The 24,019-nt window shown below is 41.6% G+C and overlaps 1 protein-coding gene across 1 annotated transcript; it reads left to right on the top strand.

The window, feature by feature from the left end:
- On the top strand, positions 1 to 2,661 carry LOC128310318 (endochitinase-like). Its single transcript, XM_053046932.1, has 4 exons — positions 1 to 188; positions 315 to 701; positions 1,311 to 2,006; positions 2,079 to 2,661. The coding sequence occupies exons 1-4, from the start codon at positions 1 to 3 to the stop codon at positions 2,659 to 2,661; spliced, it is 1,854 nt and encodes a 617-aa protein (XP_052902892.1).
- The last annotated feature ends 21,358 nt before the right edge of the window (positions 2,662 to 24,019 follow it).

Raw genomic sequence — 24,019 nt, forward strand, 5'->3', positions numbered from 1 at the left:
ATGTTGGAGGTGGCAGTTGAGAAGAATTCCAGAGCAACCCTTATCAAGAACATGCTGCGATACATGGAATGGTTGCAGCTCGATGGTATTGAGGTGTTTTTGGGTGGAGGTTCACGGGAATCAGATGAAGCGGCCTTCACGTTGTTGCAGGAGCTTAAAAGTAGTTTCATAGCGGCCGGACATCCAACGTAGGAAGTGATCGTGTTGGTCGAGATCGACCGAGGAACTACCGATTTTGCGCGATTGTGTGGGTGAGTAGCATGTTCATTCTTGTCCTTCATCATGCATTTCTAATATCCGCTTCTTCCTTTCAGATTGGTCGACTATGTGCATGTTTTGAGTAGACCTAGACGATGGCCAAAATATCACGACAATAGTTCGATACCGGTGGCCAAAGCTACGTTCGATATAGATGATCATACAAACATTACTCTTCAGCGAGCCTTGCAGTACTGGATCGATAACAACTGTCCCGCGAACAAGATCGTACTTGCAGTCATATTTGTCGCTCGGATATTCAAGCTTGCGAACGTGGCGAAGAAATGGGAACAACCGCCAGAGCTTACGACAATGTGTTCCCTCTCGAAGGGAACGGGCTTTTGTCCGTATGTTGAGCCTTGCCAGAAGTTTAAAGAAGGCGAATGGACCGTGGGCTATGACGATACGGAAGGATTGGCACCGCACGCATTTCAGAGCGATCGGTGGGTGGCCTACGAGAATGAAGCGTCGGCTGGAAGGAAGGGTGAGCTGGCAAAAAAGAAAAAACTAGCTGGTGTGTATGCTTTTACATTGGATATGGACGACTTCCGAAATATGTGTGGAACGTTGTACCCGCTAACGAATGCCTTGAGCAGTTCATTCAAATCGACAACAGTCAAATTGGACAACCAAACTAATTAATCCGGAGAAATTAATTAAAAGATGGAAAAAAGAAAAAAAGAAAAGAAAAAAATTGTTTACGGTACTAAAGTGGTAAAATTGTTATATTTAGTACTGGAAATGAAGATTTATGTAAGACATGTTCTGTTAGTGTTGTTTAATCGATATTTTTTTAGAAACATTACTCATTAAGCATCGTCAATAACCACAGTGTTATTGATCAGCGTGAAGCAATACTACCAAAACCAAAAAAGGCGCTTGTTTGATTTGATTTAGCATCCAACTAGACGGTACAATCTACGTTTACCACCTCTTGTGACCTCGAAAAAAATTGTTACGAGATAATTTTGTTAAAGAATTCCAACACACTGAATGTTTAAACAAAAAATTCACTGAAAGAATCTGCACATGATAATCAATATGTACGCTAGTGATAGCATTTCAGTTGTTACTCAGGCGTGCTCGAGTACGGTTGTGCGTAGTGTAGGTTGGGACTCGAACAACTTTACTGTTGAAACAATGTTCAGTAATCGTAGCAATCGATCAAATAGCCTCCACTCTGGAGGAGTTTCTCTCCTTTCCTTGCTGATGTTATTACTGTTGAACCCTTCCAACGGTTCTGTGAATGCCGAGCGAGTAGTGTGTGGCTTGCAATCCTCCTCCACAGAAAGACGTGGTGAATATCGCTTTGAAATTGCAGACATTCCAACATCGCTGTGCAGCCATATAGTGTACGATCGTATGGAAATAGACATGTTCTCGAGTGCACAGCTTTTCGATACGCCCGACACGGAGGAAAGTGATTGGAAAAAGTTATCCGAGCTAAAGCGCACCAAACCGGAACTAAAACTTCTCGCAAATATTGGTAGCCCACGTATCATTGAGCTGGCTACTGAGAAGAACTCGAGGGAAACCCTTATCGAGGACATGCTACAGTACATGGAAAGGTTCCAGATCGATGGTATTGAGCTGTATTGGAGTGGTGGCGTATTTGGACCTGACGAACCATTGTTCCTGCTGATAGAGGAGCTTAAAAGTCGTTTCATAGCGGCCGGACATCCAACGTGGGAAGTGAACGCGATGATCGAGATCGAACGACAAACCATCGATCATGCACGATTGTGTGGGTGAGTTCACTGGTTGAGGGATATTTTTGGATCGAATATTAATATTTCTAATATCCGCTTCTTCCGCTTCAGATTGGTCGACTATGTGCATATCTTGGGTTTGGGTCAACGAAAACCCACTTATCGCGACAACAGTTCGACACCAGTTGCCAAAGCTACGTTCGATATAAATGATCATACGAATGTTTCACTTGAGCACGCCTTACAGTACTGGATCGATAACAACTGTCCCGCGAACAAGATCGTACTTGTAGTTTTATTACTCGGGCAACCGTTCACGATTGTCAACGGGATGGAGAATGAGGAAGAACCTCAGGAGCTTACGACATTTTGTGCCTTCTCGAAGGGATTGCCTGTTTGCCCGTACGTTGAGCTTTGCCAGAAGTTTAAAGAAGGCGAATGGACCGTGGGCTATGACGATACGGAAGGATTGGCACCGCACGCGTTACAGAACGATATGTGGGTAGCCTACGAGAATGAAGCGTCAGTTGAAAGGAAGGGTGAAATAGCGAAAAGAAAAAAAATAGCTGGTGTGTATGCTTTTACATTGGATATGGACGATTTCCAAAGCAATTGTGGAACATTGTACCCACTGACAAAGGCGTTGAGCAGATCGTTCAAATCAACATCGGCCAAAGCAGAGGCTACATCTTAAAACGATCATTGCTTGACGAAATAATACAACAATAAATGCCTTCAAAGTGGTGTGGTAAATAAATTGTGTAAAGACGCGGAACTGATTTGCTCGAAATTTTCATCTGGTGTTCCTTGCATATTGTACTTGTTCTTGATGAGAATTTCTAGTTTTTATTCATTTTAATTTTGTTTTACAGTGAAATTGTTTATAAACTTCCAGTCAACAATTTTTCTCTTTAAACGTTCATCATGTTGCAAAAAAATATATAATCCGAGTTTCTCTCCGTATATCTCTGCTTGAGGATGAAGTTTTTCGATGGATAGTTTCAATTTTGATCCACTTCTGATAATGAATTGTTCAAAATCGACGGATATTTTTTACATACAAAACATATTTTGTCGCTCTGGCTATGATTCTAGATTGGTTATAAATTGTTACCAACAGGCAGGAATAAACCATAATTATTCATGTGCTGTCATCGTTGCCTTTAAGAATAAATGTACCCCACTAGACAAAACATTACAATATTGAACACCGATAAGGATGGCTCGGGAAGGATTGGGAACGCCACAAGTTCGCACGAAAAGTTCCCCTGCCCCCCATACCGAATGCTGGTGGCAATACTTATCGCAACGAAACACATAAACAAACGCACCCCAATCTGGCTCTCCGTTCTGGTGGAGGTCACGAAAATAATAAAAAAAAAACATACGCTGATGAATCTTCCGTGACTGCGAGCACCGAAGAAAGGGGCCGGTTCGGACGCCAATCCCTGCACCCTGCCGTGGCGCGGATATGAATGAAGAGAACAATGAATGAGTCAGTTATAAGAAGGGTCGACATGCTGTCGCGTATGTTGAACGTGGCGTTACGCTACGCGCCAAACTTTTTGGCAAATTGCCCTAGCGAATTGGGTTGGACTTTTGGGTTTGGATGGCAGTGTGCGACCGTGGATGGGGTCATCGGCTGGCCGTGCATACGCGATCCATCTACATCGCCACTGACGCACGCGTATGGTCACGCGATGCTGCGGACACGGGGTTGGAGCGGTTCCGATTTGTCCGAGGTTAGGTTCTCGTTTTCCCGTCGCCAATTTTCTGGGTCACCGTATTTTGGCTCCATGTTGTAAAACAAAACAGTACAATCTTTAGTACGAAAATCGGAGAAAGCAGTCAGCATTGCTTCCGCGCCTTCACCATTGTGGCTCAAGCACACACTTTCCTCCCAATCGCTTTTCCCCTGTTCGAATGGGAGAAGATGTACAACATCAGTAAAAAAAAAGAACAGAAAATCTCAGTCCATCCTCCCTAACCTACTCGGCACAATCGATTTTGGCAGATAACAAGCACAGAAACACACATAGTGTACTAAAATTAGAAGCAAAAAGCATATTTTTTTGCCGTTTCGTTTAGAGTCGTAGCAATGCGAAGAGGAGGCACGGGTGAGTTAGAACGCGTTCTACTTTGCTTTTGACACAGATAAATATATTCATTTGTTAACACACTGTTTAGCATAAAGCATAGGCACACTGGCTGGGTGTACTGTAATGAGGCTCATTTGTGAGTATTTCGTCGTGTTACGCTTGCTTGCTTTCGGTGCCTGCGTTCGATGGAGCGCCGATGCAGAGCGATGATAACAAGATGTGTTTCCGTATCGATTCAATAGAAAAAAAGCTAATGAAACAAAAATTGATGTAATTTAAAAATTGTTTCTACTAAATTATAATGTAACTGTACTTATTCTAACTTTTTATAATTTTCACAAGGCAAGCTAATGCCATTATTCCGAAAAAAAATCTCTACAACATTTCATTACCTTACCATCCGTGGATTAAGTGGATGCGAACCATTACCATTAGGCACGGTGGCATTAAGTGTCCTTCCGTACGCCTTTTGCTTGTTAATATCATTGCTTTAAAATGGAAACGAAACAAATGGATTACTCCTTTTCGCCCAGGAAAGGGCAACATGTTCCGATTGCCAACAGCTCACAGCAACACAAACCCACGCAAATCGAGCATAGCGAAACAGGAACTGTTAACCGAGGCGAAGTGTTTCCACGGTGTCGTATTTCTGTCGACTGCAGGTGCCGTGTGCTTCCATTTATTGCAACCCTTCACCCACTGCTACACGACCAAAACCGCAAACAACGTATTCGTTTCGGCATATATCTTCTTTATCGGTTCATCGGAAATTGCACAAAAAATTCAAGGGTTGCCCAGAGAGTGTGAGAGAGAGAGGGTGCATTAGAAGATGCAGCTGTAACGCAACGTGACCACGCGAAAAAGATAGTGTGTAAAATGAAAAGTAGATAGAAAACAAACAAACAGGCGAACGGGTTTGCCGGGAAGAAAATTTCCATCGAACCGATTGCATCCGGACACGACCACAAACAAGAGGTTATCAATTTCCATTCGCCTATGAACTGACGAACGACGGTACTAAAGGCGCACGAATCCCAATATCCATAACCAAGTGTGCATGGCTTATCCAGGCACAGTGGGCCATGAAACTAAAATACTATCACGTTGGATTTTATTCATCTTTATCCTACAGACCATCTTTAAAATATAGGCTACGCACAACACCGCCAAACCAATGGGGTGAAATTTGGCTCTAATTTCTTCAATATTTCAGTTGCAAGATAAGAATACATTAATGATATTATAAAGAGTTCCTCCAAGTGCATCGTCGATACCTTTCACTCGCTCATTTTATATAATCTAGCTAACCGGCCCGGTTACAGAGCCCGGCATACGCAAACTCAATGATGTTTTCTTCCCAATAAGTGAACGTTAATTTTATTTCATTAGGTTCAATAAGTTGTAACATTTTTCATCTCGGGAGACCTTAGGTCTCATAAACTATTCGGTAAAGCATATCCCAGGACGCATATAGCTAATATTGTTGATATTGGAATTAAAAGACCTTGAACGTTAGTGGCTTCGTTCGTCTCTCAGTCTGAATATAGCCATTCGTCTGATCTGGACATCTCGTGTCTTGTTTTAAATATTTGGTCGTTGTAGTTAATTTGTCCCGAACCTTGATCAGTTATCACGAATGAAATGTATCGTAAATATAAACGACACGTCCTGTTTGCGTTCAGCTCCCACCTAGACTATGATGCTCATATGCAACATATCATTTTAACATGAGTACTCCAAATTACACCTAACCGTAGAGTTGCCAACCAAATTAGCGACTATGCTCCCCAAAATTGTGCGTCTCCAGACTCTTGGTTGTCTGATTTGATAAAATTTGCTCTATATAAGCAGAGAAGTAAACAATAGAGCACAACAACAACAACTTCTCATGAAACAGTAGTATCTGATGGTAAAAGTATGAAGAATTGCAGCAAATCAAGCAATAAAACAGCTTCTTAAATACCTATATAATAAAAGATGCTGTAAAATATGGTATTCTCTTCTATACTGCTACCTTTGTGGGTTTAATGGTCATTTCCTGTTATGGTCCTGCGTACGGTGGGAACGTCTCGAATAGGATTTTGTGTCAGTTTTCTCGTATAAGAAACCGTTAACACTGTATCACCGACCAAAATTAAAATCTTTTTGAAAATCTTGTACAGGATCCGAATGAAAACTGCTAGAAAACGCGCGATTACCCAAGGACAACAAATAAAAATATTCTGAAATTGCGCGTCTATGGACGTCGATACGCGTAAAAAACTTCTATTTGGTAAAACCATAGTATACATAGAAAAATAAACTGTTAGCGAGGGGATCATAGAAGGCGTTGCAAGAAAGGAGTTTAAAGAAGAGATACGAAATCAAAAATGCTCCACACAACAAAATGATCCATGGATGTGGGAAATAATGTTACCATGGAAACGTTATACAAATGACATAAATACCTGCATGAGTTGCACCGTCTTACAGTGGAAACGCATTAAATGCCATGTCGTACTAATAACGTTTAACGCCTATCATATCGGTTATCACATAAAGTATATCATGGCCTCTTATTATCTTAAAATAATTTATGGAAAATATTGAGGATTGAGAGGAAACTTCCAATCGGTAAGCACATGATTCTGCGCATCTTACAATAAGTTTTTTGCATTAAAACTTTCTCAAAGGTAACAATTACTAATAATTATTATCATGGTAATTAATTTAAACAAAATCAAAAGCAAATTAGGCTCTAATTTTAATAAATTTCAATAATAAAGTATGGATAATTCATATATTTTCAATTCCACCCTAAACATGTATTTGGCAAGAAATTGACATCCACATGACCACGGTTATATACGGACCGCTAGCCTTAGAGAACGCTTAGAGAAAGGTTTTCGTTATCACCTCCCCCCCGCCCTTGTACATGGGATGGCTGAACAAAGCATGAATGATGCTAAACAAAAGAAGAAGGAAAAAAAACGCTAGTGCAATACCATGCCAGTACGGTGTCGCTCCCATCGTACGGGTGACTTTCTTTCTCATTTTCCGTACCAAGACCAGACCACCGCGGCATGCTTTCGGCGCGAAGCAGAAGAAGACGATCGGTAAAGACGGTGACATTGTTTTGCTTCTCACGTTTGCATCGTGGCGGAATGCAGCAGTGCTTCTAAAATGCATAGAATCACCCTCATCCTCCATGCTGCTTCGCGGGGGACTGCTTCGTGTTCGCAATCTTAAGCAGCCTCCTGCTTATCCTGCTTATCTCATTCTGACTAATCCACCAGCGCCGACTGGTGTTGTTTGTTGTGTACGTCTGCAATCTTGGGCCGCCGCTTCAGAACCGTGCACCATTTTTGCAAAACCGTTCCGTTGCCCGTTAAACGCTCACATCCATTAGGTGCCATTCGGGCTGGGAGCACACGTTACCGGACCACGCTCAGTCTCGTTCATCAATGCCATCCCACCCTGGTTGGGTCCCCGGGTGAATCTGTTTTCCCTTCGAGCACAATAGTTGGCTCGGGCTTTATTTTGGTGCGCTTTCCATCACACGCCAACGCTTCAGATAGTGAGGTAGGAAAAACGTTCATATAGACCGTACTTTCTTACACCTTCATCTCAGCTGTGAAAAAAAAACCCCATTCGCGGTCGGTCAAGCGGAAGGTTTTAACATCATCCGTCAATGCAAGTAGTCACCCACACGCCACCACATCCAAATCAACTGCGTCATCAAAGCTTTTTCCGGTACGGGTGCGCGTTCAAAGCGGTGCTTTGCTTCACTTCCCGTTCCCACTAAAACACCGACACAAAGAAGGACAGCGAAAGCTCACCAGCTCGTCTTAAGAACGTGCCGGTGGTGTGGTACACATTCGTGGTCACTTGCATTGATAAATATGACAGAGTAATTAAAACTCAACCCACCGTCTCCTTTGCAGCGCAGCGAGGACAGACACGAGCTAAAGCGGGCACCGCAATGGAGTTTCCTTTTAAGCCAAAGTGACACGAGGACAGAGGCCACGTGCCCTGGCCACTAGTGGAATGTCATTATAATGTTTTGATGGGAAAATCACTCTATGAGACTTCCGTTCCCCTTGCGTTCTTTCGGATTGACTGTTCGGCTTTACTCTCTTGAGTCTTCGCAGTTTTGCTCTCTCAAAGTTTATAATTAAAACCATGTGCCTGCTGGTTCATGCTGCAGAGTTGCCCTTGCTTACAATGTTTCGGGTGTGGCAAGTCTTTTTGAATCGTTGACATTTAATGTTTGTGGTTTTTGTGGTTAATCATTTAAAAATATGACATTTGAGGTTCATAAGTAGGAAATTGGATATTAACGTTTGTGGTAGCTATGTTCGTTAGAATGAGCCCTTTTTGTTCGAGATAAAAGTATTACATTTAGAAACTCTTTGCCTGCATTCTCTATTATATGCTCTATTCATTTTAAATATGTTTATTCAAGCTGACATGGACTTGGGCTGTCAGTTAGTCTTGTTGTTTGGAATGAGACTTAATAGACCGCCGGTCATAGATCGAATATCAGCTGGAAAAATGAAGTTCTGACAGTTTTGTGGTTTCACGCAGTTTTATTCACCTAACAGACATTAATTCAAAGTATCCGGATGTATGGAGGACACCGGCGAATATTTGTTTTGAGTGTTCAACATCGCATTTGGGAGCATGTTAATGAAGATGTGATAATCAAGATTTCATCAACCTGATGTCGAAAAGTACTAATGTCGGTGCTCTGTAATTGTACATCTCTAACATAGCTAAAGTTTCTTAAGGGCAAACATGGCGATCTAACAGGTGGGCCGATAATTGTTTGGCCTATGATAGACCGATTATAGCCAGGTTTCAATTTTTCGATACCATTTTTGTAGTATTATTTGCCCCTTGCCTCAAAAAAGGCCTCAGTTTCGGCGAACACCTCTTTATCCGACGAAAATTTCTTCTCAGAGGACATCCTTTTGGGATCTGAGAAATGGAGTTAATCACTGGCAGCCAGATCTACGAAATACGTTGGGTGGCGAAGCAATTCGTAGCCTAATTCATGAATGTTTGCCATTGTTTTCACTGATTTGTGGCGCGGTGAGTTGTCTTGTCTTGAGAACAAAACTTTTTTTTCTTCAAATATTGGCTCTTTTGGCGATTTCGTCCTTCAAACGCTCACATAACTTGAGATAGTAGTCGCTGTTAATGGTCTTTCCTTTCTCAATATAATCGATGAAGATTATTCCTTGCGAATCCAAAAAAAACTGAGGCCATAACCTTGCCAACTGATTGTTGCGTTTTTACCCGCTTTGGAGCAAGTTCATCGCGTCCAGTCCACTCGGATGACTGTCTATTGGACTTTGGAGTGGAGTGGAGAAGCCAACACTCATCCACAGTAACATACTGACGCAAAAACTCGGATTTATTTCGCACAAACAGCTCCAAACGGTGCTTCGAATCATCAACTCGTTGTTGTTTTTGGATAATTATGAGCTCACGCGGCAGCCATTTTGCACAGAGCTATCTCATATCCAAATACTCGTGAACACGCTCCTTAGACATCTTTAGGGTGTGAGCTATCTCGATCAACTTCACATTACGGTTGCATTTAATAATGTTGTGGATTTTTTAAATGTTTTTTGTCTGTAACTACCTCTTTTGAGCTTCCACTGTGTTAACCGTCCTCAGGGCTCATTTTACCACTTTTAAATTTAGCATACCAAAATTTTATGGGTGATTTTGGAGGAGAATTGTCCAAAAACTCTTCATCAAGCCAATTTTTGGCTTCGACTGTATTTTTCCCCTTTCAAAAAGCAATACTTTATCATCACGCGAAATTCCTTCTTTTCCATGATTACTTAAAACAGAAAAGTTGCGTCACACAAAATGCTCTACCTCATTAGGTAATGGACCGAGTGCTGTCAAATTTGGACAGAACTCGTTTGAAGGTTGTTACAAACTAAATATGATATGGATTTAAATCTACTAGCGCGATCTCTGTATTAGGCCAAACAATTATCAGCCGACCGCGTTATAATTAGCAAAAATACCCAACAAACCCTAACGCGCAAGACTAACGAGACCTGTCTTTTACTGTCTTATGCTTTATTCTAACTTCTTGCACATAAATATGTCACCTCGGCAACATATCCCATACGAAATCCACCAAGTTGTTCTACATCTTCTAGAGTTATTGTATCGTTGTGTCGTAAATACAACTGCTTTATTCACAGTTCTAAGCCATAATCTCTCCCTGGATGTGGTAAAACATACATCACGATCCTAGTTAATTTTTCTTTCCGTTTTCCCCCATCCGCGGCTGGCTGTGCCACGTGTCACACAAAGGCTGTGCCGCTTTCTCGCCCAATTTACATCCCGCCCAAAACCCCATCAGTCGTCCTGCAGGTTGGAAGCTTCCGGTCGTGCTTTATCTTTTCCCACGCTCCCAAGATGTCAACCGATACGGAACCGGGTACCGATGGTGCACACGCGAAAGGTTACGATTAGCTACCACGGTAATGACACTCATCAGTCACTTCTGAGTGGGCGCGGTAAAGCGGTAAATAAATCCTTCCCAGCAGCAACGTCATAGGGTATCGCCGCGCGTAAACGCGTATCGGTACAACACGAAATGACCTTGGCCGGTGACGTTCGATGCCATCAAGGTCGGTCTGATTCTGAGTAAACCGATTGCCTTGAAGGTAAAGCCGTACTTGGTTTTTGGTTTTTGTTTACACTTTCACCATTTCCTCCACTTGCCAGATCGCCTTTTCATCCTCTTCCGGTGGACGATTGTCATGAGTAGTTAATTCAATATTTGTCTCCCAACTGTCGGCGAAGAAACAAATCGGCCGACAGAGCTTGCCCGCCGGTGTGGATGGATCGGTGCGCTGTCCGCTTTGGCTGTCCACACTATTGAGCAAGCGGGTAAGCGTATTCTAGACGCGTTCCACCAGCCCAGGCACTGGCAATTTTATCACACTGCCGCCATGGGCCAAGTACCATCCATCCACGTTTGTTTGCTGTGCTATTTTCCTGTCCGTTCCTTAAGGCAGCAGCATACGCGTCAATTGTCACGGTGGATTTTGAGCGATGGAAAAACGTATCGTCCGTCTCTTCCCGTTGGGCGTCCTTTTGCAAAAAACCATTTTTTGAACCTTATTTTTCGCTCAATACGGAAGTCTCAGCGACATCCCAGCGGAAGGGAATGACGCTTTCCAGACGCTAGATGCTGTCTACTTCTGACAAGTGCTCGGACAGATACGCAGCGGATGAAAAGATGATTGCGGTTAGGCATAACATGATTTTGTCATGCTTTTTATGCTGTAGGGTTTGATCACCTCGCGGACGGTGACGAAGGATTCGAAGCAGATGTTTTGGGTTTTTTTAAGAATTTTTTCAAATGTACCTTTTTAAAATGAGTATGTCAATGTGTTGTACATTTATATTATTATTTCTTTTATTATTATTATTATTATTATTATTATTATTATTATTATTATTATTATTATTATTATTATTATTATTATTATTATTATTATTATTATTATTATTATTATTATTATTATTATTATTATTATTATTATTATTATTATTATTATTATTATTATTATTATTATTATTAAAGCTTTTCGTATTACTTTATTTAAACCTTTATTTATTTCTATCGAGTTAGTTAAACCTTGGTTTGTTATTAATTATTAATAACCACTGGACATTATTAATTTTTTAGTTAATTCTCGCATATAACATGGATATAAACATTAAATTTGTGTCCTACTTTATCATTCATGTCAAATCACAAATAGCATCGATAAATAGCAATAAAACTCTAATAAGAAACAACATAAATTTCAAAAGTATAATATAATGTTAATATATAACAATATTTATATACCTTAAGTATCGTCGGAAAGACCAAAAAAAGCAAAATAAGCTTCATAAATAATAAAAAAACACGCCATCAGTCAATGGCTGATGGCTTCCTCCGAAGCCTCGCGAAAAAAAAGCGGATGAGTGGTTCTCGTCGTGGATCTCGATGGTTCTCGTCTTGGATCTCGACACCACCGTACCGGCGCAATTCCTTTGGATAATTTTTCAAACTTCTGCACCCAGAACGCGGAAGGATTGACACACCACTTAGCACTGACACTTCCGTGTGAAAGGTTATCATCTTTCCCGACTCTCTGCCCGTGCGTCGTCCATACATCCGTGGAGTGGTTCTACAACAACAACAGTTGTTGGTAAACGTGCGACGTTACTGCGACGAAATGCGATAAAAGTAAAAGTGATACCGAAAGCCTAGCCCGAAAGATTATCTCCTTTATTGGACATGGATTCACAAAACATTAAGCTTCCGGTTGTTGGTGTTGCGTGTGGCTAAGCAAAAATAACGCTCCATAAGCTAGGTTTCCGTACCGGGGAAGGCAGTGCAGGAAGAAACATTGCCCTCCACTCCAGAAACCCCGGCAATGAATCATGGAAAAAGTTCTAGTTAGCCACCGGCGCACCGCACGCACACACGCTGTCGCACACTTTCTGTCGTGAAAAATGAGACATTTTGGCAGCAATCGCAGCGTCTGCACGTCCGGCAATAGAAAGCAATGCAGGGAAAACATTAAGCTTTTTCGGGTTCCACAATTTATGGTCCACAGGCCACGAATCCTTTCCTCTTGCGATCGGAATGGGAAGGGGGTGGATGGGGGGGGGGGGGGGGGGGGGGGAGGTGGACAGAATGGGGGGCCAGTGGTATCAGATGGAAAGTAAAAGTAAGTTTCACCCTCGGTGAGGAAATTTCGATGACAACACACGCAGGAGCATTCGCGCGCGCGCCAAGCATATAAATCAATTCCACCGGCTAAGCACGCCGGAAGAAAGATCCCGCAGCGACAATAATATGGGACGCGAAGCGCGATGGGAAGCTAAAATATGGCTGCATCATCGGCTTTGATGGGTCAGCTGAAACGAGAAGTCGGTCAGATTTGTGGAGGAGCGATCGATATCCAATAATCGTATCGTGCATCTTGAAGCGAAAGGGGAGGAAAAAGTTTCTTCTGCGCCAAGACCGGCTTCTAACGGGGTTTGCTTCTTTTAAAGAGTCACCAAAATATTGGTATTTCACTGTACACGGGCAGGTGTATCTGTCAGCTAGTAGGACAGGTTTGCCGCATTCCAACGTTCACACAAAATGACCCACTTCAAAGATCTGGTTATAAACGCTTAAGACTTAAAGAGTTTGAATTCCACCACTGAGAACCATAAAGCAGATGATACTCACACCTGCTTGATTGTTTGTAAAGGGCCTTACGAAACGCCCCTTCGACAAAAAAAAAGACAAACGCTCCACAGCATCCGTAAATGGGATGTTTATTGTTTAAAATGAAGTACGTACCGCCATGAAACTTTGCTTCCATTGATGTTAAACAAGACGATGTAGTGCGATTGACCACGCGGAAGAGTTCAGCGGCACGAAAAACGAATCAAAAGAGTCATCATCAAAGAGATATTAAAACACGATAAAACGGCGCACTAAACAAACTCGCCGGCCAGGGCATACTACTACGTTCCTTCAACTTCAACCGTTCAACTCCCCAGTGTAAATGTATTCATGTCCGTACAGCGCTTACTATGATGCTTCGTTGCATGGCTCAAATGATAGTTAGTAAAAACAATTCCGAACACTTTAATTCCCACTTTGTTCTAAAACTTTACCTCCGCTTTTGTCTGGCCGCCGGTTCGGGAGAAGAAATGTCTGCACCAGCTAAAACTGGAAACCGAATTTTATTACCGCACACCGAAAGAAAAAAAAGAAGCCAGCCTGAACGAATGATAACGTGCGTTAACACGGTGAAACGTAATTTTATGGTTCTCCCCACACAGACGACGCCTCCACGCCAAATGACTTCCCATCAATCGTACCCTACTCCGGTCGTGCGGGAAACGACCGGGTCGTCCCCGCTTTATGATGGAAGTGTTACCGGGCGAAGGTTGAACTTTTCACTCCATAAAGCGCTAACCGGCAAACTCGGTGCGAGAGTTTAGACGCCAGTCAGACTTGAGTTATAGACTTCGCCTTCGCCAGGCAAGAAGGCAAACCACACTCGATCCACATCCTTTGAAGTCCTGACCGGAAGCCAAGGGAAAAAACTTCCTTTTCGAAGGAGATAAAAGCAGCATGCATACGACACGAGAAACGGGGCAAACAAACTAGGTCACCCCGGATGGTTTGTTATCAATCATATGTTAACTCCTTTACGGCAGCTATTGCCGTGAAGTTGCTTGGGGTTGAAAGGGGAAAAGGAAAAGGAAAAAAAACAGACCACGACAGCTTTCAGATGTTTTGGGCAGGTTGTCCGTCACGGCTCCCACGTAAGCAAACACCTTAAAGCCGTGCGTATTACTGCATTTGGCCTGGATCATTATGTCCACAGTTCCCGCCGTACCCGGGTCGAAAATGCTGTCGAAAAGGTGGCTAAAGATCTGTATTATTTTATTCGCTTCACAACAGCAACACCTACCAGCAGGCCAGCGTTGTTTGTGTGGTATCACCACCATCATCAACAACACGTGCTACTTCGGTCAATCCCTTGATTGATTTCTCTCCATTTGAAATTCAACCCACCAAATGTGGGACGATGTGTAGCAGGGTAAATGACTTAGCATGAGCAACAGCACCAAACGGCAAGCTTACATTTTGAGACCGATTGCCGATGATGATGTAAAAGAGCAAACAGGTATCATTGCACGCTAGAAAGTATCATTCCAGTGCACCGAATGGAACTGAAGAACGATTGTGAACTCAAAAGGATGTAAATATTCAAGCAGATGACCCCTTGCACTGTGATGTAATAGATTTCGATGTAATAGAAATTTAAATTAATCATTCCTTATGAAGATTCTTATCAGCAACAGACCGGTGTCATGATGGTGTACAGATGAAACACGCAAACACAATCACGACACCTTTCCACAATTGGGACTTGATTCTTCAATCTTCGACATTGACATTTCCTTTGAAGTTATTCCCTCCGTTTGGGGATTACTCGCGCGTCGCTCTGAGATGCTGCGGTCTGAAAAGTCGATGAGACGATTTATTTTCGACCTAACCCTTCACCTTCCGTTCCGTAGACGGTGGGCAAGGTGAGCACAACATGGTGCCCCCAATTGTGCCCTTTCGGTAGCGTGCAGAGTGTAGATTGATGAGGGTTCATTTATCATGGTACGCCCCATACCATACCCGTACCAAGTGGGGAACCGTGACGATGACGATGTCGTCGTACGGTTTCTGACGAGCGTGTGACGACTGCTGCTGCTGCTCTGCTCTGATTTGAGCAGATAATTTCGATTTCAACACCGCGCCTGATGTAACGATTTGCTAAACGGCTAAGCCGGAATCATGCTGCGGTCAAACGTCAAAACAGTCGCTGCGAGAAACCAATATCTTAATCGGTCACCTTCTGCTATTTGGCTTCCAATTAAACAAGCAACAAACGCGCGTGGCTTCACAGTGGGCACGTGGTTTCTTCCCTTTGTGGTAGCAACATTTAACGACCATTCGGTGTAAAACAGAATCCGCTACCGAATTGTATCAACCACCTGTTTCTGCGGAAGAATATCAATAAATTTCATCGACTTTTTCGAAGGTTCGTGAGAAGCACACAGATCGTGGACAGGGCAACATGCAAATGCTTTTCCACCCACGGGTGCAAGATTTCGTTACGTTTGGCCGGCGAGAAAAGAACCAAGTCAGGACCACCTGACATTCGCCGTCTAATGGCGAGAAAGTTAAACTTGAAACCGTTGGGAAATTTATTACCTCACTGGCGGCGTGTGGCCGTGCGTGCTTCTCGCGTTGCAGTTCGACTGTTCGACGGCGTGATGGATTTTGATGGTTTAATATTTGGATGTGTACAGCGAAAGGGCCCAGCCTTTTATCGGATTTGATTTATTATGTAAACGGACGATGCGGACTTAGTGGGGGACGACAGGTTTGAGAAATAATTTTATTGCACGAAATGAACCTTGCTGGTGGTCAATGCAATATATAATCGAAGTTGGCTGTTGGTGATCGAGTTTTGTTTTGAAAGGACTGTAAAAGATCTATTAATTTGTCCAAAATTTATGTCCATCCATTTAAGCGCGGTAAAACGGCAACAGGTTGTTCATTGGATTAAGGTTTTTTTTGCAGATTGGATGCAAGTGCATTGCTTATTTAGTGCACTGAAAAATTGCATTGTATGTTTTGAATTTGAGTTCAGTTTTATGTCCATTTTTTATGGGTGTTTATAGCAATATTCATTCTGTTTGTACAATCAATACGTTCCCTGTGTGATTACGGAATTTAATGATCTTAAACTTATTACTTTTTGGTGCAGTCCGGTGATGTATTTGAAGCAAGGACTATTCGGCTATATGGTCTAATATTCGATGCGGTCTAACGAAGAAAAAAACAATTAACTTTCTTTCGTTTAGAAATTAATATTTATAATAACAAGCTAATTTGTAATGCATTTTGACCCAACAAAAAATGTTATATGAAATATAGGTAATACTATAACATAATAATCCGTGACTGCAACTGATCGGCGACCTTCTGCAAAAGTCCTCTGATTAACTCAATTTGGAACAACGCAACGATCGTCGATCACATCAATCGTCTATCTCGGTGGTTCGTCGTGCTGGTGGACCTTATAATGAACATCACCACTTCATCCAAGTTGTGATCGACATCGCTTCCTCTGGGCATATGGCATGACCGCCTGTTACAAAATTCCACATTGTAGCGACTCCACGATTGTCTAAACACCTTTTCAAGTGACTTTGTTCGTTATCTTTCGTATAGACTCTGACTAGTCCATGTCCAGATGATTTGAAAGAATCTTCGAAAAGTTAGTGAACCGACTTGCGCTTAGCTTCCTTCAGCGTATTGATTAAAAACAAATAAAATTTTGGAACACTCTGAAAGATGGCGATCACGTCGATGCTCTGTATCTCATCCCTACATCAATCAGAATTAACAGTCAGGATTGCTAGCATTTGTGTACTTGTGACTGGAACACAATTAAAAATATGAAGTCTCAAAGCGGGTTTAGTTACATAGGTTACACGTTTATTACATAAAAGAACTAACTTAACCGCCTAGCCTAATCGCACACGCACCCTGCTTGATCGCCTGCCAATTGTCGAGTCCTTGGTGTGTGCTCGTCCTGCACACACACGATCCGCGATAGCCGCGCCCTGACGTTGCACGTGGACCGCTGTCAGCCTAACGTCTGATGGTTTGTCACCCGTAGTGACAAACGCAGTGTTGCATGTCGCGCGACGTTCTGTCCACAACACTAGCTATATTCTTTTTCGATTGTTTCTTTCACATTATTATTCACCGCATGGTTTAACCGACAGTCTGTCTAATTTACTAATAGCCATTGTTGGAATTTCAATAATTTTAAAAAGCAGAATCACGTTTGTGAAGAGAAGAACTCAATCCATATATATCAACAGGAATAGAAAAGTTAGGACAAGAAAGATTTGGATCAACGCAACCATATAGCAGAAGGAGAGATGGAAAATCAGTTAGTATCAGTTAGTAGTGTAGCGACCGTGGTAACGGTCAACGAGATTTGCGACTGTGGTGACAGTAGCTGTCACGCCGAACAAAACGATGCAAGACGCTAACTGTCAGGAGCAGACGTTTCCTGGAAGACGCAAGGATCACCCTTCCTTCTCAAGTGGCAAGAGAGAACGACACGTGATTTCGCGAATAGTGAAGAAAAAAGTGCGTATAGCAAATTACGAGATCTAAATATAAAAAAGCTTTATACAGAAGCTAAAGTAGTATTAGGTAGTACTGCTTGAGAAGAAAACATTGTAAGAGATTAATGGCAAGAGGTTATTGCAATATGGAGGAAGGAGTTTGGATTTTTAATACAAAAGAGAACACAACGCAGGGTATTACAAGCCAACAGCCATTGTTTTTGTGCTTATATTCATTGCTCATATTCATTATTTATAGTATGAAATCAAATTTTTATTATGCAAATAGAATTATTAGCGATCATTCGTGAGGTTATATTTATATTGAAGACCATAGCAATTTTTGTTTAAAATCCACCATTTATTCATTTAACCACCCCGTTTCAAATCTGATCCAATGTAAATGACAAATACTCAAATAACCCGTCGCATTTTCGTGCGGAACTCGCAGCACATTCCATGATGTGTTTATCTTTCTAAATAGTGCAATGAATCATGACATCCCATTCGAATCGTTTTGTCCTTGGAGTGTTCGATTGTCATGATCAAACATGGCCAAGGTTTCATGGACTCTGCGAATGCATTCTTCCGAAAAGGGTCACTGCCCTTGAAACCGAACAAATGACCAACCCCTAAGCGTGTGTTATACCAAATAATCAACCAAGATGATCCAAGTCATTATTAACAATCAGCGTCCACGAGAGCGTCCGTCACGTGCTGAAAGATAAAACGGAAGCTTGAAAACAATCGACAATGATTGGACAGAAAGTTCGTCGCTTTGATGAAACGGGCAAGCGTACCGGGGCGATTAGTTTGGAAACTGGTTGGAATATTAATTTCCCTACCACACCACACCCGAAAGGAAGCAAACTAGCCGTCTGCTGCTGCTGCTGCAAATAAAGACCCTTCGATAAACTATCGGTTCAAGCGTTACATGAGGTGGAAGCATTGGGATAACGTGATTGTGAGTTTTCCGCCCGCCAATGGCCGCGCCATACGAAAGACAGATAACGATCGCACGATCGGTCCTCGGTGGGTATTGAAGGAACCACATCTTTGTCGAACACTGCGCCAAGAAAACTTGCCTCTCTGCGTTCCTCAACCGAACCGAACCACAACTAACGACAAAAGCCACAAATTAATTTTCCAAATCCAAACACACTCCCAACGGGAAACCGACGGTGCCGGTCGTTGCCTGCGGTTTAAAGCCAACGCAAACTCATCTCACACAATGTCGGCGATCTAACTTGCTTCAGCAGCCGATGAATCCATTTTCCACGCTATTTTAATGTGGACCGTGGGTAAAACCGCCCATAGTGTACACGCACACACACTAGCAGATGCTTCATTTCGCAGGATTCGGTTCCGGAAACGCGCCTAAAAGCCAGCATCCTTCGTTCGTGTGGCGTCGAAAAGTTCCCCCGTTTGGAGATGGAATCCACCACACCGTACCGGATGATGTTGAATCTGCATCCATTTCCGACGCTTCCGCCGGGCCGTGTGTCAAAAATGAACTTGTTTAAAGGATGCATGCTGTGATACGTCCTCACCTTGGCTCCGCAACACAAGCAGTGGCGTTTTGCACGATCCGTCGCTTTCAACCTCCGCTGGTTGTCATTCCCATGCCGTCGGTGTCGGCACGAAGTTTAGCTGAGCGGTGCAAGTGGATTAAGATGATGGGAATTCATAATGCATGTGTCCCATCGAATGCATGCAGGTGCCGGTGAGAAAATGGTGCCAGTACCACACATCGCCTTCATCATGTTCTACAGGCTTCCATGGTGTCACATTCATCTGCCAACGCTTTGCCACAAGGCGTGTGGGCAATCGATAAGCATCCTCCAAGATGATTAAGATAATAGGATATATGACGGGGTACCAAGAAGAGTGCAGAACAAATGTTGCTCTAGCAGTTGTACACTTGGAAAAATATGCACTAATAAATTGATTTTAAGAGAGCATAATGTATTATTTATGCTTTACGACGTGTGTACTATACATATATAGACTATACAACGCAATATCAAATAAGATTCTTATGGACAGAAAGAAGATGTTCAAGCTTTAAAGAGCAAAATAAAATGGCTAAACCATCTCGATGTGCCCTCTACTGGTTTCTTTTCATCTATGAATATGAAATAAGTCATGGCATGTGAAAATCGTACAAGTACGTCCCAAACACATCCTTCGTCCAAATTTTCCAGAAAAAAATCTAGTCCAAGAAACACAGCAATGGAAGACTTCACATAAAAATGTTGCTTCCAGGAAGCACCATTGAATTTGGACCTTCTGCCATCTGAACTTGAAGGACTCAGTTGATTTGTGGTGGCAAAGCAAAGAAAAAAAACTGAACCAAACAAACGCATATGCTTTTTTGGAGCACGGACGGCTAACTTTCTTGGTCACGAATTCTCGTAATCCTGCTTCAGGACCCAGGACATTTCCATTTGCGATTGCATTTGCTTCCCAAAGTTTGTCTTACGACTGCACGAGTTCGACGTTAGAAAGTGAAGACACGCCATTGCTAGACAAACACCGCCAAGCAGACCACCGAGCATGGTGAGAACACGAACTCAGGCCCTTTTTTTTCGTCTAAGATTATGAGGTTTTGTGGTTTTGATTTGTCCCCGGTTCTGACACTAACCATGACAAATGCGCTTCCCAAATCGAACGTTCTCAATGGGAGTTTGAATCTGCACGAGCAGTTTGGAGTTGCGATGAGCACCCGTTTTAAACACGGCACGTACGTGAACGATCAATTTTTATCGGCTACAAATCTTCGTTTTGGGAAAAGGACATTCGGGTGTTTTTGTTCTCCGTTTTGTTCCACTTACAGCCAATAGTTAGCTAAAACACAAGAAGAAGAACTTAGATTATTGTCAACAAAACACCGTAATTACCAGCTGGTTTTCATCGACCTTCTGCATTTTCAATTCAATCGCTGAATTAACAATCGTATAATAACGGCGAAGGATTTACTTTCAATTATATTGTTTACCCCGTTATTGTAAGAAAAACTGAAAACCCACGATTGTACGACAGTAACTAAAGCGAAAAAACTTCCAATGGCCCGTGGAAAATAACCACAAAAATGCAATAGATCCAAAACAGAAGAGCAAATTTGAAATGCGGTTCAGACTGAAGGTCGACAAAATGGCGAACGGCATGGTAACATAAAGAATGGTTAGAGTGGTTTTATTTTTAGCGATTGTATGCTTTAGTTTATTCGTTTGTTTTTCACTTAAAGTACGTGTAAAAGGGAAGTAAACGAACAGATCAGCTGGTACTACAGTTTGCTTTCAGTTTTTTTCAGGCGAAAAATAAATTAAACGTATTTATTGGCAGTTTAAGTCTAACGCACTGTAACGTCAGATTTCGGTGAATTTGGATACGAAATTGGAGATTAATGGTAATGTAATAAAAACACAGTAGGCAGGGTTGGATCACCCACTACGCAAACTAATCTACCGCGGGGACCTCGAGGCATAAGCTTTAATAGCGTTTTTCGAAGTTCGTTTGTTTCTCGTTGTGTGTAGTTGAAGCATCATGTTTTCATAATCAACGGTATGTTATTTTCCGTTCTTCTGCTAATTTTCTCCACGTACTTGTGTATTTTTTTATTTTTCTTTATAGAATTGTTTAGTATTTAATTAGTTAATTTATTATTTATTTAGAGCGGCTGGTGGTGTATTGGTACCGGCGCCAGTCTTCACACCACAGTACCAATCCAAAATCCCATCCGGGCCAATTCCGTAGCTAGTATTGACTATCCGGCTACGTGGTAAAATTAAGTCTAGTGAGCCAGAAATGGTAGGCATGACCCCAAGAAGAGAGAGGGATTAATTGGTTAAATGGATTTTGTTTATAATTAATTTATATTTTGTGTTTGATCAGAAATACACAATTATAAACCGATGCTCCTCAAACATGATTGGATTTTTGGTCCTTCTCAATCCTATGCTGGAACAGCTGGTGGAACTTATATCTACCATTATTTTAAATTGCCATGCAGCAAACTTATAAAAGAAAATTATCTAGAAAGTAAATAAATGAATGCTTCCAAACAAATGTGTCTATCTGTCTGCTCTTTATTTCATTTACCGGCGTGCCTCATTGCTTACCGCATTATTTCTTTTAGTTACTATTATTCCTTAATTTTAACCAAAATTTTAAATTACTATTTTGTTATATTTTTTTTTATTAAAAGCTTCATTGTTGCTACATCATCATTAATTTCGTGTTGGTCAACTAATGGAATACTTCAACATTCTGCACAACATCTTAGTGTAGGATACGATCCATTTTGAGCTTCAAAAATCCAATAAGTAAGCAATTAATTGAATAAATCATGCTTCACCATACCGGATGCCATGCGTTCGAAACGGGCACTTACCAGTGTATACGTTTCACCAAATCGGATGTAATGTGTTCCAGGAATTTTACTTCCCACTTTCTCTCTCACGAAGGAAATCATATCGGTAGATTTCTCCATTACACTGACAGACTTTAAAAGTGCCAGGCCCACCGGCAATTGGGGAGATGAAATTAAATTGCTTTTAATTCGATTCTTCATAAACACACCCCATCACGGGCCCGGCACCCAAACGATGGCTGAAAAATGCTTACACAGCACAGCTGATGTCGTGTAGTACGGCGTCTGACTTTTTACGCTGCCAGTTTATTTAAGACAACCGGTCGGGAAATGGTTTGTCCTTGCCGAATGATCGCATCAGTCGCACCACTGACGCTGTGAACGGAAAGTAACGTGAAGGATACGCTTGATAGGAAATGGTTTCTTTATTTTTTATCGGTAAAAACTCGATAGGCATCTTACCGGCGGAATCGACGGAATGATAAATCAACATACGCGAGCAATGAAGTTATCAGTGTACACCAACAGCCAGTCAATCCAACCAAACCTTGGCAGTCGTGCCGTTAGAGGATTGATGAAAAATGGCATCAATAGCAGGCTGTCATTGTGTCGATAATAATCTTATTTTCGATTCCAATTCCAACGTCTTGATGGAGATGTACTGGGACAGCTATAGAAATTCCAACAAGTCTCAGTATTATGAATCGATCAATGATCACGTCAGGAGCGGTTCAATTGCACTTCTTCTTAGAAAATTTAAAAATGTTAAAGACAACTCAATCAAGAATAGTTATTTTTGATGCTTTGTTTCATATTTTACATTTGAAATAAACCAACGATAGGATGGAAACTAACGTAGCAATTTATAGCTGATTGATTATAAAGAAAATAAATTTTGTATTTTAACTATAATACTGTGTTATTATATATCTTGCCTCATTTCTATCGTAACGTTTATTAATTTGTTTTATTTCCTTTTTGGTTAACTGATAATGATAACTTGTCATTTTGTGGATTTTTTTCTTTAGTTCTTCTCTGATAGAGTAAGTTGACTGGTCGGTCTGGTAAACAAATTTCATCTAGCGGTCTTGCCGTAAAATAATTCCATTATACTTCAACTTTGAAATACTGTAACTAGTCGTTCATGAAAAAATTGATAAACAAATACTTAACATGATTTAAATTTGTAAAATAATTGAACAGTGAAGCAATTTCTGTTCTAAAATTGTTCTAAAAGCGTTACATTTTTATAAACAATTCAAATAATTTACGCTTAATCTCTCCCTAACAACATTTCCACTGTAAGCATCTTTGTTTAATAGTTGGAAATAACAATTAATAAATAAATATTTATTACAAGCACGGATATTGGGTGTTACGAAATAATATTTACCAACAAAAAATCAATCATGCCTTAGTTCCAATTCCAAATCTTGTACTTTCTGCAACTGAATGCTGTTGATAAGAACCATAATTAACTCAGACACAAACTTACCAAAGATAAGTCAAAGCAGGTGACAACCTTTTATCAAACGTTTACAAGCTTACCTTTTTCCATCACGACCCAAAACGTCCAACACATCTTTCGTCCGTTCAGCCGGATAATTAAACAAGTTGCGACACCGGACCATCAGCAAACCTGTCTTCCGGGTTCGGAACATCGGTTCTAGTGTAGCCGTAAAGCTCATCTCGTTCGCCCGAATGCTTATCTTACTCGCCTCCCCGGAACCGGATCATCTCCCACCGGTTCCACTCCGTGCAAGTTTAGTTAGTTGACCATGAAAACAAATCGGTTCCAATTAAAACCGAACCCTTTTTTCGTCATCACCCGGACACCCGCAGTGGGCTGATGG

This window comes from Anopheles moucheti, chromosome 2 (genome assembly GCF_943734755.1).
Source record: "Anopheles moucheti chromosome 2, idAnoMoucSN_F20_07, whole genome shotgun sequence".
Classification (NCBI taxonomy): Eukaryota; Metazoa; Arthropoda; class Insecta; order Diptera; family Culicidae; genus Anopheles; species Anopheles moucheti.

What these genes read in the sequence shown, in the direction of transcription:
- LOC128310318 (XM_053046932.1), top strand. Translation starts at nt 1, where the DNA reads ATGTTGGAGGTGGCAGTTGAGAAGAATTCCAGAGCAACCCTTATCAAG. An exon ending in ATAGCGGCCGGACATCCAAC is followed by an intron (nt 189 to 314) that starts GTAGGAAGTGAT and finishes TCTTCCTTTCAG; the next exon opens with ATTGGTCGACTATGTGCATG. An exon ending in CACGCATTTCAGAGCGATCG is followed by an intron (nt 702 to 1,310) that starts GTGGGTGGCCTA and finishes TATGTACGCTAG; the next exon opens with TGATAGCATTTCAGTTGTTA.